At 36.1% G+C, this 13,935-nt stretch overlaps 1 protein-coding gene across 39 annotated transcripts in view; it reads left to right on the forward strand.

Annotated features, from left to right (window-relative positions):
- NAV3 (neuron navigator 3) overlaps positions 1 to 13,935 on the forward strand; it is a 1,103,979-nt gene that overhangs the window by 860,421 nt on the left and 229,623 nt on the right. For all 39 annotated transcript variants that reach the window (XM_056798500.1, XM_056798493.1, XM_056798499.1 and 36 more), the window contains one exon: positions 7,371 to 8,364. In XM_056798500.1, coding sequence (XP_056654478.1) covers positions 7,371 to 8,364 — 994 coding nt within the window. The remainder of the gene's footprint in view (positions 1 to 7,370; positions 8,365 to 13,935) is intronic.

The raw sequence follows: 13,935 nt of genomic DNA on the forward strand, positions 1-13,935 counted from the left end.
TCTTGATTCTTTACACAGTATTCTCAGAATTTCTGTCCTATTCTAGATTTCCTCCAATATCCTATCTCTTTAATAGGCTTTATCTTTTCTCAGAACAACATCTCTGCTCATCTCCCATGGCTCACTGAAATCATCTCACTATAACTCCTAGGTTAAGCTAGAACAAAGAAAGACATGGGAGGAGCCAGAGAAGGGAGGGTTCCCAACTTTTATTTGGATTTTTTTCTCCATTTTTAGAGACAACATTTTCTTGAGCAGAAAATGACATCTATACTTTAGGAATATTAATTTTTTAGGTTTAGGAAAACCAGGGTGAAAAGGTGAGTGTTTAGAAGCAGGGAAACTAAATGATATTTTCTTACAGTAGTCAAAGGAGTTAAATCTAGATTTCAAATTAGGAAGATAGGTTTGATTTCAAAGTTCATTCAATTCAATGTCACCTTAGAGCCCAGAAAGATTTAATGACTTGCTCAAAGTCACACTGGTAGTGGGCAGTACCCAGACCCTTTGATTTCAAATGTATCATATTTTCAAAATTGTAAATTGTTTTTTTTTAAGTCAGCAAGGGAGACCTTGAAAAACCTGTACAATGGTGGTGGCTTTATGAGCAGAAAAAGAGGGTGATTATAAAATGGATCTTGGAGTCAGAATAGTCAAAACCTAAAAAATATGGATATGGAAGGCGGAAGAGGGAGAGTGAAGAGTCTATTTTTTGTTATCACTGCATTTATGATTTCAATGCTACAATGAACACCTGATAGGGAAAATACTTCCCCCAGTAGAGTTTAGCACCTGGTCTGCCATTTCATCTTAGAGAAGATGTGGAGAAAATGAACTCTACCACTTCAATTCATTAAAATATGGATTTCTAACAGAAATAGCTGTTAAATGTAGAATTGCATGATATTGTAAGAAAATAAATATTTAGTCCTTCCTTTCCTTCCCGTTTTTATCTCATGTTAATCCAAACCTCTGCAACAGTCATAGTTGTCCATTATTGAGGATTGCTTCCCTCAATATATGCTGTATATACATATGGACAATTGGATGGCACAGTGGACTGATCACTGAGCCTGGAGTAAAGAAAACCTGAGTTCAAATATGACCTCAGATTCTTAGTATTTGTGTGACGCTGGGCAAGTAGTTTAACCTCTTTTTGCCCATTTCCTCATCTATAAAATAGGGATAATTATAACACATACCTCCCATAGTTTTGATGATCAAATAATAATAATTCTGAAGTTCTTAGCACAGAGCCTGGAACATAGTAAATGTTATATAAATGTTATTTTAAATTAATTAAATTAAATAATATCACTATTATTGTTGTTATATTACTAATATTATTACTAATATTTTAATACTTTTTAAATACTTTTTATTAATTAATTAAATTAATTAAATTAATTAAAATTAAATTAATTAAAATAATAATTTTAATAATTAATACTAATATATTACTAATATTATTAATACTCACCAATACCTCTGCACTTTTTGTTTCTGATATGCCCACTCCTAGGAATTCCCTTGTTCCTCCTATTTGCATAATTTGTGCCCTTTCTTCAATGTCTTCCTTCTCTATATACTTCATGTAATGTGTCAGTCCTCCATAAGTATACCTTCTCTCTGAATATTTATAACACTTATTTCTATCCTACACCCTTGACATGGGCCATCTTGTATTATTGCTCACTTCTTACACATGCATCTTTTCTCCAGAATTGTTACTGATGAATTATTTTCATTTCTGTCTGACTCTCCATGACCCTGTTTGGGGTTTCCTTGGCAAGGAGCCTGGAGGGGTTTGTAACTTCTTTCTCCAGCTCATTTTACAGATGAGGAAACTGTGGACAGCATAGTTTAGGGACATTCCCAGGGTCACAACATAGCTTATCAGTTTCTGAGGCTGGATTTGAACTCATAAAGATGAGACTTCCCGATTCCAAGTCCAGCCCTCTATCCATTGTACCTTCTAGCTGCTACAATTACATTATAAAAACTCCTTGAAAGTAGCATCATAGTATCACTGATTTTGAACTACACAATAATTTAGAGGAAAGTATATTCCAACTCCCTTATTTTATAGATGAGATCCACAAAAGCTAAGTGACTTCGTTGAAGTCTCACAGGTACTAAGTGACAGACATAGTATTTTAATCCTTGTCCTTGGACTCCAAAGCAAACACTGTACTAATTTTATGTATTTATGCATATGTGTGTATGTATGTGTGCCCATGTTTAACTGGAGGCACAGTGGATAGAATACTTTAATTCATATCTTGCCTCAGATATTATTGTGGGATCCTGGGGAAGGAAGTAATACCCAATCTTAAACTCCATTTCCTCAAACATAAAATGTGAATAAAAATAGCCCTCTTCCCTTAGGGTTAGGGCTAGGAGAAACCTTAAAGAGCTATTTAAATACTAGCAAATAGATATCTAACATTTATAATATGAAATCCTATAACAAAATCATCATATATATTATGAAAAATAAAATAATGTTATAAATATAATATGTAACAATTTAAAATATATGTATAATATATGAATGAAATTTATAATAATCATAAATATTGGAAAATGTAATATAGAATTAAATATTAATATATTTCTATTGGTAATAGAGTATTAACCCATTATATGTTCATGATATATGTATATACATATAAACACTAATGATACGACATCAACCCATTTTATGAATATATACACTAATAATATAATGGGTTAGTATTCTATCATAAATATAATTACATATTCCCTTTTTGCATCAATATTACCTATCAATGCCTCATACTTAGTTCATGTTTAAGTAATACTTGATTGCCCTTATAATTTCCTTTCACATAAATCTTCCTTTATTGTTCAGCTCAGGTTATAGTTTTTTTTCTGTGAAATATTCCTTAATCTCATCCTCTATCCCAGCATTTTCCCTCCTCAATTTACCATATCCATTTCTTTGTGTATATAATACATCTTTCAATCGACTCTCAATGACCAAACTAGATAAATTCTGTGATTGCAGGGATTCTTTCTTCTTCTTTTTTGGCCATTATATGTTCAATGCTTGTGGTACAATGTCTTGTGCTTAGTAGGTACCCAATAATTGCTTGTCAAGTTGATTCTGTACATAATGGAAAAGAATTTGAAGTAATTAAGAAGTAGCAAGACAGAAGCCAGACAAAATTACGAATGAATTGTTAAAGACATGACAGTTATGGGTAGGATTCACTACCACTGATGGAGTATACTTTTCTTTGGGATTCTTGGTTTTAAACTCTAGTTCAGTGCTTGAGAGATCATATTCATTTGCACATTAGCAAAATGTTTTCTAATGAGCAGAATATGCTGCTTAAATTCTCAGAAGCAGTCAGAGAAGTTATTAGAAGCATCAAAATATGTTAATTTCAGGAATATAAGTAGATGAAATCAGTTTGCTTAGACTAATTCTGCTTTATGTATGTGGGAAATTTGAAAGATAATATGTCAAATTTTAAAAGTTTCTGGAAGGGGTCATTGGATCATGTTTATATAATAAAGAACACCTTAGAATTAGTCTTAATTGTACTTGATTTTATAAATTCAATGAAAGAATCTCTGGTATTTAAAATATGTATTAGAGGCAGTCATAATACCTGTGTGCAAAACAATACACAAAACATAATCCTAAATTATGCATTATTTAATAAACTCTTACCATATTTACATATTGTGGGCTAGATCATAGTTCAAAGTTGTCTTAATTTAGAAAATGTAATACCTTTTTTAGTCATATTTAATTTGGATATGAAAAATGGCTTACTAGAAGGTCAATAAATAAATTCCATTATAACCCTATGCCCCCCTTCCCTTTAAGTATAATATAAGGTTATAAAAGGCAAATGGTCTTTAGTTACTGTCTGTGCATTACTATAGCCCACGACAGTGCCTTACATGTGGTTGGTACTCAATAGGAATATGTTCAACTGAACTAAATAGGATGGAATTAATATTGGAGCATCATGGCATGGCACTCATAGAATTGTAGCTGGAATTAAAGCAATGGGATTCAAATGTTTAATCTCCTGCTTAAGGTATGGGGAACATTAAGGCAAGTCAAATAATCTCTCCAGGCTTTTATTTTACTCAGCTATAAAACAAGGGAATTCAAAGACAGGAACTTTAAAGGTCCTTCCAAATCCAGGTTCCATGATCCTTTGTTCTATATCTTTCCTTAGTTAGATCTGAAAAAATCCAAGAGATTTGAAAACACACACACACACACACACACACACACACACACACACACACACACACACACCCTGTTACCTTTCCAACAGAGGAAATTATTACTAGTGAGAGACCACTTGAGGAGGTGGATTAGAAGTAGTTGTATATTTCATGGACAAATAATTCTGTACAGAGTTCTTAAAGGACTTTTTTATGTGAGTAGAGACATGGAAATCAGGAAAATCTGAGTTCAAATCTGGCCTTAAACACTAGCGGCATGACCATGGACAAGTCATTTAACCCTTTCTGCATCAGTTTCCTCATTTGTAAAATGAGCTGAAGAAGGAAAAGCCCCACTTGGGTTGGATTCTTCATCATTGCAACAGTATTGTTCACAATTATCATGCAGAGAAATGATAATATGAATAATTGACTTATTTTTATTCCCAGACATTAAACTTATGATAGGAAAATCATATGAAGTTGAAAAATAATGAGGTCTGGAGGAGCAATAAGTGTCTAATCAGTATCTTTGTCAAGAAAACACTGTTATTGGGTCACAACGCATTGGATATGACTGTCAACAATAATAAAATTCTATACTTTGGATAACTGGGAAGAAAGCATTATAGAAGTGCTATAGAAACTAGGTCTTCTTGACTCCAAGCTAATGAGGGCCTTTAAAAAGGACCTTTTGTTTTGGGTCAGAATTATATATTTTAGGGGACAGCTAGGTGCTCAATAGATTGAGAGCTAGACCTAGAGATGGAAGGTCCTTGATTCAAATCTGGCTTTAGACACTTCTTAGCTATGCCACCCTGGGCAGGTCTCTTAATCCTCATTGCCTAGCCCTTAGTGTTCAAATGCCTTGAAACCAATAAGTAATAGTGATTCTATTATTGAAGGCAAGGGTTTTTTTTTAAGTGCCATACACATTTACATTAAAATTATAATGATTATCTAATATCAGGAAAGAAAAATGGTACGTTTCTCTTAGGTATGACAATGAAAATAATTTCCGGCTCTAACCTTTCTTTCTGATGTTATTGCCCATTATTTCCATTCATACACTGGTTTTTATTTTTTCTTTTTTGCAGCTAATTTTGTCTACTTGCTTTTTCTCAGTCTTGTCGTTCCATCTTCCTGTCTTCAGAGGTTTAGACAGGCATTTCCTCATCCCTGAATGTATTCCCATTTTACCTCTGCCTTTTAGAATTCTTAGCTTCCTTCAAGGTTCAGTTAATAAGCCATGTCTGATGTCAACCCTTTCCTAATCTCCCTAGGTATTTATGGTTATACTTCATAAAGTATCAGGGATATATTAATCTCTACACATACGGTCTCTTCCTAGTGCAGAATGGGATTATTTTTCATTTGTATTTATATTCCTAGCAAGTTGCAATGATGTTTTGTACATAGCAAGTCCATTTAGGTTGGATTCTCCATCATTTTGACAGTAGTTTGTTCACCATTGTCATACAGAGAAAACCCTTGATGATAATATGAATTCTTGACATTATTTTTATTCTGACACATTAAACTTGGGGTTGAAAATAATGAGGTACCAATGAGCAGTAAGTGTCTAAACAGAATTTGAACTCAGGTTTATCACTATGACCCTGATCAAGTTATTTGCCATCTCTGTGACTCAGTTTGTTCATCCATAAAATGAAGAAGTTAGACTTGATTACCCCTAAGATCCCTTTAAGATCTAGATCTATGAGTCAACAAGTCTGAGCTAAACAGGATTTGGCAAGTTCCAGTTTATTACAAAACAATTCTTTGTATGGAGAAAGATAATTTATTTCCTGTGGGGAATCAAGAACTAACTTGATTTTCCAATTGAATTTAATGCTTTAGTCAAACTAATGGATTTGTTTGCACCCTGTTGTTTTTTTATGAAAGGAATAGAAAAAAAAAGAAAGATAAGAAGTTAATCATGAATTATGAATGTTTATAATTTGATAACAGAAACATTTTGCCCTTAGCTCTTTTCTGTATGATATCAATTTAATTTTTATTAATAAAGCATCTTCTCTTTGCAAGGCTGTGTGCTAGGTTTTGGGATTATAGGGAGGGAAGAAGATGTAGTCCTTGCCCTCACGGAATTTCCATGTGACATTTCTGTTGTTCATTCATTTGAATCATGTCCAAATCTTTGTCCCTTTTTTTTGGGGGGGGGGGCAAAAATACCAGAGCAGATTCTCATTTTCTTCTCCATCTCATTTTATAGAAGAGAAAACTGAGGCAAACAGGTCTAAATGATTTACTCAGTTTTTTGTTTTTGTGGTTTAGTAGTTTCGGTCAGGTCTTACTTTTGCAACCCCATCTAAGATTTTCTTGGCAAAGGTATTGGAGTAACTTAACGCTTCTTTGGAGAGAGCTTCTCCAGCTCATTTTACAGATGAGGAACTGAGGCAAACAGGGTTAAGTGACTTGCCCAGGATCACATAGCTAGGAAACATCTGGCCCTGGATTTGAACTCTTGAAAATGAGTCTTCTTAATTCAAAATCCAATTCTCTCTATCCACTACACAACCTAGCTGCCCACATTTTTACAATTCATTTTCCCCTAGTAAGTTGGAGTTTATACAGCATAGTACCATCAGGTGCAAGTGCAAAATTATTATGTTCTGTTTCAAGACCTTTTTCATTGCCTTAATAATGGAAGATGATCCAAAAAAAAATGTCTAAAGGAGATGATGTCAGAGGAACTATATAAGAGGAATCCTTTCCACAACTGGGATAGGGCCTGGACCTGTGATTTCACTGGCATAGAAGACTACCAAATAAGCAAACTCCCTCTACCAAAGCAAGGCAGTACCTTTGCTGTAATTTATTATCTTGGAGATTTGCCCAGGCACTTAAACACTATAACTTGCCTAGAGTCATATGTCTAGTCTGAGTCAGTGACTGTACAGAACTGAGACTTTCTCTTGACTCTGAGGCCAGCTCTCTCTCCACTATGCCCCAGATAATGGATTTGAAACACACATGACTTGATTAATTGATTGAAGACATCAAAGATCCATCTGTATTAAAACACACAACCAAGTGCACAGAGTATTCAGCCCTCCCCTCGGGACTGGAAAATGTGTTTGGTGTAAACTAAATTCACTTACTTTTCCTTTGTTCTCTCTCCTTTTCCTTGATAGATTCTTCCAAAGGACCTCAGCCATCTTCAGGTGTGAATGGTAATGTGCAGCATCCCACCAGCATGGGGCAGCAGCCAGCCTCTGCCATCCCTTCTCCAAGTACCAGCAAGCCTTGGCGCAGCAAATCCATGAATGTCAAGCACAGTGCCACCTCTACTATGCTGTCTGTGAAGCAGTCCAGCCCTGCCACTTCTCCGACACCATCCTCAGAGAGAGTGAAGCCGCCTCTCTCGGAAGGAGTCAAACCTCCTTCATCTGGACAGAAATCCATGCTGGAGAAATTCAAGCTGGTAAATGCTAGGACTGCTTTGCGACCCCCACAGACTCCCAATCCTGTACCCAGTGATGGTGGACGAGATGATGATGCTTTTTCTGAGTCTGGGGAAATGGATGGCTTTAACAGTGGACTGAATAGTAGTGGCTCAACCAGCAGCAGTCCCAAAGTGTCCCCCAAATTGACGCCACCAAAAGCTGGAAGCAAAAATCTGAGCAATAAAAAATCTTTGCTACCAAAGGACAAGGAGGAAAAGAATAGGGACAAGAACAAAGTTGGTAGTGAAAAGCCTGTCAAGGAAGAGAAAGAGCAGGTCCCGGAGACCACAGTGAAGAAAACTTCCAAAATCGCAAGCTTGATCCCTAAGGGAAGCAAGACAGCAGTAGCCAAGAAGGAAAGTCTAATACCATCCTCGAGTGGGATTCCCAAACCGGGATCCAAGGTGCCTACTGCAAAGCAGAGCATTTCCCCAGGAGGTACAGCAAGCAAGGAGTCTGAAAAATTCCGGACTTCAAAGGGCAGCCAGTCCCAATCAGCAGCCAAATCTCAAATGACTGAAAAGTCCAGCAGCACCTCCAATTGCATGGAAGGAAAAGAGTCGAGCCACGTTATCACCTCTGGCTCCTGTGCCATGTCAAGTGGAGGCAATGGCACTGTCCAGCTTCCCCAGCAGCAATACAGTCACCCGAACACTGCCACAGTTGCTCCTTTCATTTATAGGTAAGATTTTTTTTTGTTTACACTTATGGAATCATTATGGAGACCTGAGTACAAAAATGACTTTAGACACTTACTATCTATACCGCCATGGACAATTCACTTAACTTTTGTTTGCCTGAGTTTTGTCATCCATAAAATGGGGATAATAATAGCATCTTCCTCCCAGGAATGTTGTGAGGATTAAATAATTATTGAAAAGTGGTTAGGACAGTGCCTGTGCATGCACGATATAAATCTTAATGATTATTCTTATCTTCATCATCATCAGGATTACTAGAACTTTCATAGTCCCTTAGGGTTGGTAAAGCCCTGTCTATAGCTATATCTAATTATCTGTTATCTCATTTGATTCTCATAGTAATAAAGCCCCACTAGTAGCCGCATTTGCGTGAGGTGGAAACTGAAGCCATTATGCTTAAGCGACTGACACAGTGTCCTGTAACTAATAAAGGTCTTGGGATTTTAACTCAGACTTTCCAGACTCTAAATCTCAGGTTGTATGCACTCTGCTAGCTCGTTGCCTCAGTTAACCCATACAAAGACTCAGCCACATTCAGAGTTTGTTATTTTAAAAAAATTACCTTTGCATACATGAAGTATTTTGTTTTTACGTTATGAATGATGTGAGAAATTATACTTCAGATGACACTTGAAAATGCGCATCTTGGAACCTTGTGCTTTTTTTTTCTCATCTCTTTTGTCAAGTGATGGATTGCTGCTAGTCAGTTCTGGGAAACCTCCATTGTGGGCATTCCCTCTATCAGCATGGTGTAACAGACCTAAGACTCCACTGATAATTTCTAGATTTAGGAACCGAGATACAGGAAGTTTGAGTGACTAGCCAATAACAGCTGCATATGCGACAGAAAGCAGACAGACAGGTAGGCAGATAGATATGATAGAAAGAGGGACTAGATTGTTAGTGAGTGACTTCCATGATTCAAACCAATTGTGGATACCATGTCCAAAACTTGAGATTCTTCCATGGAAGTTGTCTCCAAAATTGTCTGAGTTCCCCAAAGCTATTTTTATTTGCTTTTTTTTTCTTTTATAAAGATATTATTTCACTGTTGGTAAGAAGCTCTCCAGTGAGAAAACTCTTTCCATCAATTGATAAAAATTTATTAAACTTCTACCAACCAGCAGGCACTATTACAAAGATGGTATTGAAAAATACTCTTATGCCTTAGAACTGTGAGAATTAAAATTAATATACAATAACTCAAGTATTATTATATTTATAAGATTTATTAAAATAAAAACTAGAGTCAAGCCACGGTCTTGGTAAAATAGAGAGAAAGGGAGGAGTCCCAGAAAGTTATATACAAATCACATAAGGATATATGTAAATGAAGGGAAAAGGATGCTGGGAAATACAAAAGGAATTCTGGGGAACGTAGTCCTGGGGTTCAAGATTTTCCAACTATAGAGAACCAATACTCTGTTTCAATTCTAAGGTAAGGGTTTAAAAAAAAAGGAAAAGTAAAGAAAAATGTTCTTTCTCTGGAGAAATTTACATTCCAATGGAGAAATAGCAATAGCATTCACATATAAAAATAGACATGAATACAAGGTGATTTTTAAATTTTATTCTTAATGAAAGGTTGTGAATTAGGAAAAGCTTCATATATAAGACAACATTTATGCTGACCTAGGAACAAAACAAAGGATCCTGAGAGGCATTGGTAAAGATAGGGAGCACACATTCCAGCAGGTGCAAAGGTGTGGAGACAAGTGTATGTGAGAACATCAATTTGGCCCACTGGACTGGATCATGGAGTGTGAGACTAGGTAACCTGGTAGAAGATAAGAATTGAACCCAGATCATCTCAACTGGCTAGAACTCTGTTAAGTAAATCATACGAACTGCTTTTCTCCAGAGGTTTGTTGTGTAGTGATTTTTCCCTTGTATCTAGTTCCTTATAACTCCTTTTGAGATTTTCTTGGGTAAGATTAAAATTAATATCCAATAACTCCAACTGTTATATTTTATCAGGTTTATTAATAATCACTTGAAGTAGAAGAAAATAAAAACAAAAGTAAAAACCTGAGTAAAAACACCTGAGTAAAAATTCTCCTGCCTCACACCTCTCCCCACCTCCACAAACTACATTCAGGGGTAAAAAGAGTGAGAGGTGGGCTACAGCAAAATATATCCTCCCTAAGGACGTAGGTGAACACATAAATAAGATGCCTGGATTTACAGTCCTGGGGAGCAGATTCTAATTATACACTTGACAAAGATGCTGAAGTAGTCTGCCATTTTCTTCTCCAGATCATTTTACTAATGAAAAAACTGAGACAAGCAGGCTTAAATGACTTGCCCAGTGTCTAAGGCCAGTATTGAGCTCAGGTTTTCCAGACTTTGGGCCCTGGATTCTATGGACTGCTCTACCTAGGTGCCCTTTTCTCTAAAGAAAGCTTCCATAAATATTTTATGTAATATTATGACTCTAATTCCCTTTTCATTTCTGTTCAATCAGAGTTTAATGTAGAGGTAACACAATAAAAATTCACTTTCTACCTTCAGAAATTCTGAAGGAGGCTAGCAAGGCACCCATCATTGCATCTCCCTTATTTGGTTTTGAAAAAATAAAAATAAAAATAAACCACATTTTTTTTTGCATCTGAACTCCATTACCCAGTTCCAGCCAAAATGTATTTTATGATCTTCTGCATTTATTTTCTCAAAGGTATTGAGTTCAAGCTCTTGGGAAGGCTATTTTATTTAAACGTTACTGTGCCATTGGTAGTAGCCATAGACAATGGTGACATGCATCCCCCCCACACAGCCCTGCCCCAAAAGGATTAGAATGTGATCCGACTGACTGGAGTAAACGTCAGTAGATAAGAAAACAAAATTCACTATTGACAGATTACAGATATTTCTTCTAAAATAAAGGGAAAGCAATGATATTTTATTAAGCTTTATGTAAACTCAAAATACTGTAGATATAACCTGTGTACCTGTCAAGTTTAAGTGTCTCCTTGATAAGCATCAGTCATTTCAAATTACCATAAAATAACTTTGTGAGAAGTGTGAATCCAAGGAGAAAAGAAAGTATTTGTCAACTCAGCACAAAGATTTCCTTGGGTAGTTGCTTGTGTCAGGCAATTTTTCCTGCTCTTGTTTTTTCCATAAAATGACCAACCCATGCAAATTTAGGGCACCAATCCAGAAAAGTGGAGTTTAGCTATTGAAATCGTTTTCAGTTACTATAATTGACAAAGAGGAAAACCATTGTGAGGGAAAAATTCACATCTCAAGTGGCAAAAGGCTCAGTCTACCTCTGACCTCATCTATGATCAATTCAAAAATTGTCAGGTTCCTACAAATTACAGTTCAGACTTCTTAGCTGACAATGCAGAGCAATAAAATTTACAGTTCAGCCTTTTCCACTTGTGTTATGAATTTTTCAACATTAAGTTAAAATGTGAAAATGGAAAAGTGGTGACAAAGCTGAATTTAGGGATAGATATTGTGGCGTACACATCTATCCTTCATTTTCCTACTGAAACACTTAAATTAGTGATTTTCTTTGGTCTAGATCCATGATTTCATCTTTGTAGGGAAATATTACTTTGAAAACGGTCTCCACTGAGGCAGATATGCGATATGCCTGGAAACCGAGTTAGATATTTGTTTTGGAAGGGAATGAAGGAAGGAAACAAACATTTGATGCTCAGGACACCTAGATTGTTGTGATAGGAGGTAGGTATTATTATTATTTTTATTTATAGTTGGGGAAATTGAGGCAAATAGAAGTTAAGTAGCTTCCCTGGGGATATATAGTGTCATATTTATTGAGAGAGATGGGGGGGATATGAAAAAGCCAGGGGATAAAATGTGAGATTTGTAGCAGGGTATGGAGGAGTTGAGGGGAGAGAGGGAATATTGCCTTTCCACAGTAGCTAGTCATTTCTTGAGGCCAGATTTGAACTTTGATCTTGATTACTTCAGGACTGGTTCTTATAGTCAGTTGAACCCACGATTTCTGGATGCCAAACTCATCATATGAGCCTTTATGAGAGTGAATTTTTAAAGAAAGCCCTTTCTACATTATGTCACATTATAAGAAAATTCACACCCATACATTAAATAAAAGGTAATTGGATCCATAAGCATAATATTCATATGGCGTCTCTGATTTCTTTGGTATAGGAAATCCCTCAAGGGATTCCACCATTGTGATTAAGTATTTCCTTGGTTGCCTCGCTTAGACCAATTCTTTATTGACTCCCACACACAAATGTGTATAAATATATATATATATTTTTTTTAAAATACATAGTGTGACACTTGTACATGCTACCTATAGACCTAATGTATGTCTTTGTGAATATCTGAGGAGACTTATTTCATCTCACTGGACCTCAACTTACTCAAAAGTAAAGTGAAGAGGTTGGTTTGGGTGGCTTCCTAAAGCATGCTTACTTGGGTCTACTTAAAGAAAGTGAAATAAACTCCTAATATTATTCTAATTAAGGCTGGGTGACCACTTATGGAGGTTGTAGATCAGATTCACAGAGTTTGGCTAGATTTTAGGGAATCAGATTTCAAAAAAAATCAAGTTTAAAGTTCTGTGTTTTTCAAACATGTGCCAGAAATTCTACCCTAATTAGAACAAGTAGGTCAAGACCCTTCTGAGCTTCCTGACTTTCATCTTGCTAAGCCCAGAACAGCTTCTTTCAGATGAGAAGCAGCACTGACTCCCCAAAGAGGATGCTCTTTGAACAATCTCCTCTTAAAGAACATTCTGACCAGAAAATAAATTGTCGATATAGCTATATTGGAACTGGGGAAAATTCACATTTGAATATTACACAGGCACACACACAAAACAATAAAGGCAAGCATTACCCAGTAATAATTTACAAAGATGCTTGGATTGCTGGACCTGGCTTACATCTGGCTATTTCTCTTGGACAAAGAGCATAGAGTGGGAGAAGCAGAAACTCTCAACTGTATAGCCTATTACAGGCATGCAGATAAGGTATCTGTAAACCCTTTGGCTATTGTTAACAGTTTCAGCTTCAATTGAGGTTTTATGTGGACTGGAGCAGAATAGAACATCAGCACAAACTGAAGCATATTGAATTCTTGCCATAGGATGGAGCTTGACTGCTATTGCAGTTTTGAAATATGGCTGTGTGTCCTGCAGCAGTGAAAACTCCCTCACACAGCAGTATTTTAAGATGGAATGCAGAGAAAATACTAGAAAGGGATCTGGGGAGTTGAATACAACTGACTTTCCCTACCTTTCCACAATGAAATTTTGCAGGGAAGCTATGGTTGGCAGTTGGCTTCATCAAACACTGATGGGCTTCACTGCAGTTTGACTCCATCTTGATAACTCTGCATTTCCTTGTGTGAGTGGTGGCCATGGGTTTCCTGTCCCTGGAGATCTTCAAGGAAAGGGATTCTTTCAAACAACAAGCTAGAGCTAGCTTTTAGAAAATATTTTATTCACTCTCTATTCCCCCCCATTTTACAGAAATTTAAACAGGAACAAATGTTTTCATATGTAAAGAACAGAAAAAAATTAAAATAAATCTTTTTTTTCAGTACAG

The sequence above is a fragment of the Monodelphis domestica genome, chromosome 5, assembly GCF_027887165.1.
Source record: "Monodelphis domestica isolate mMonDom1 chromosome 5, mMonDom1.pri, whole genome shotgun sequence".
Classification (NCBI taxonomy): domain Eukaryota; kingdom Metazoa; phylum Chordata; class Mammalia; order Didelphimorphia; family Didelphidae; genus Monodelphis; species Monodelphis domestica.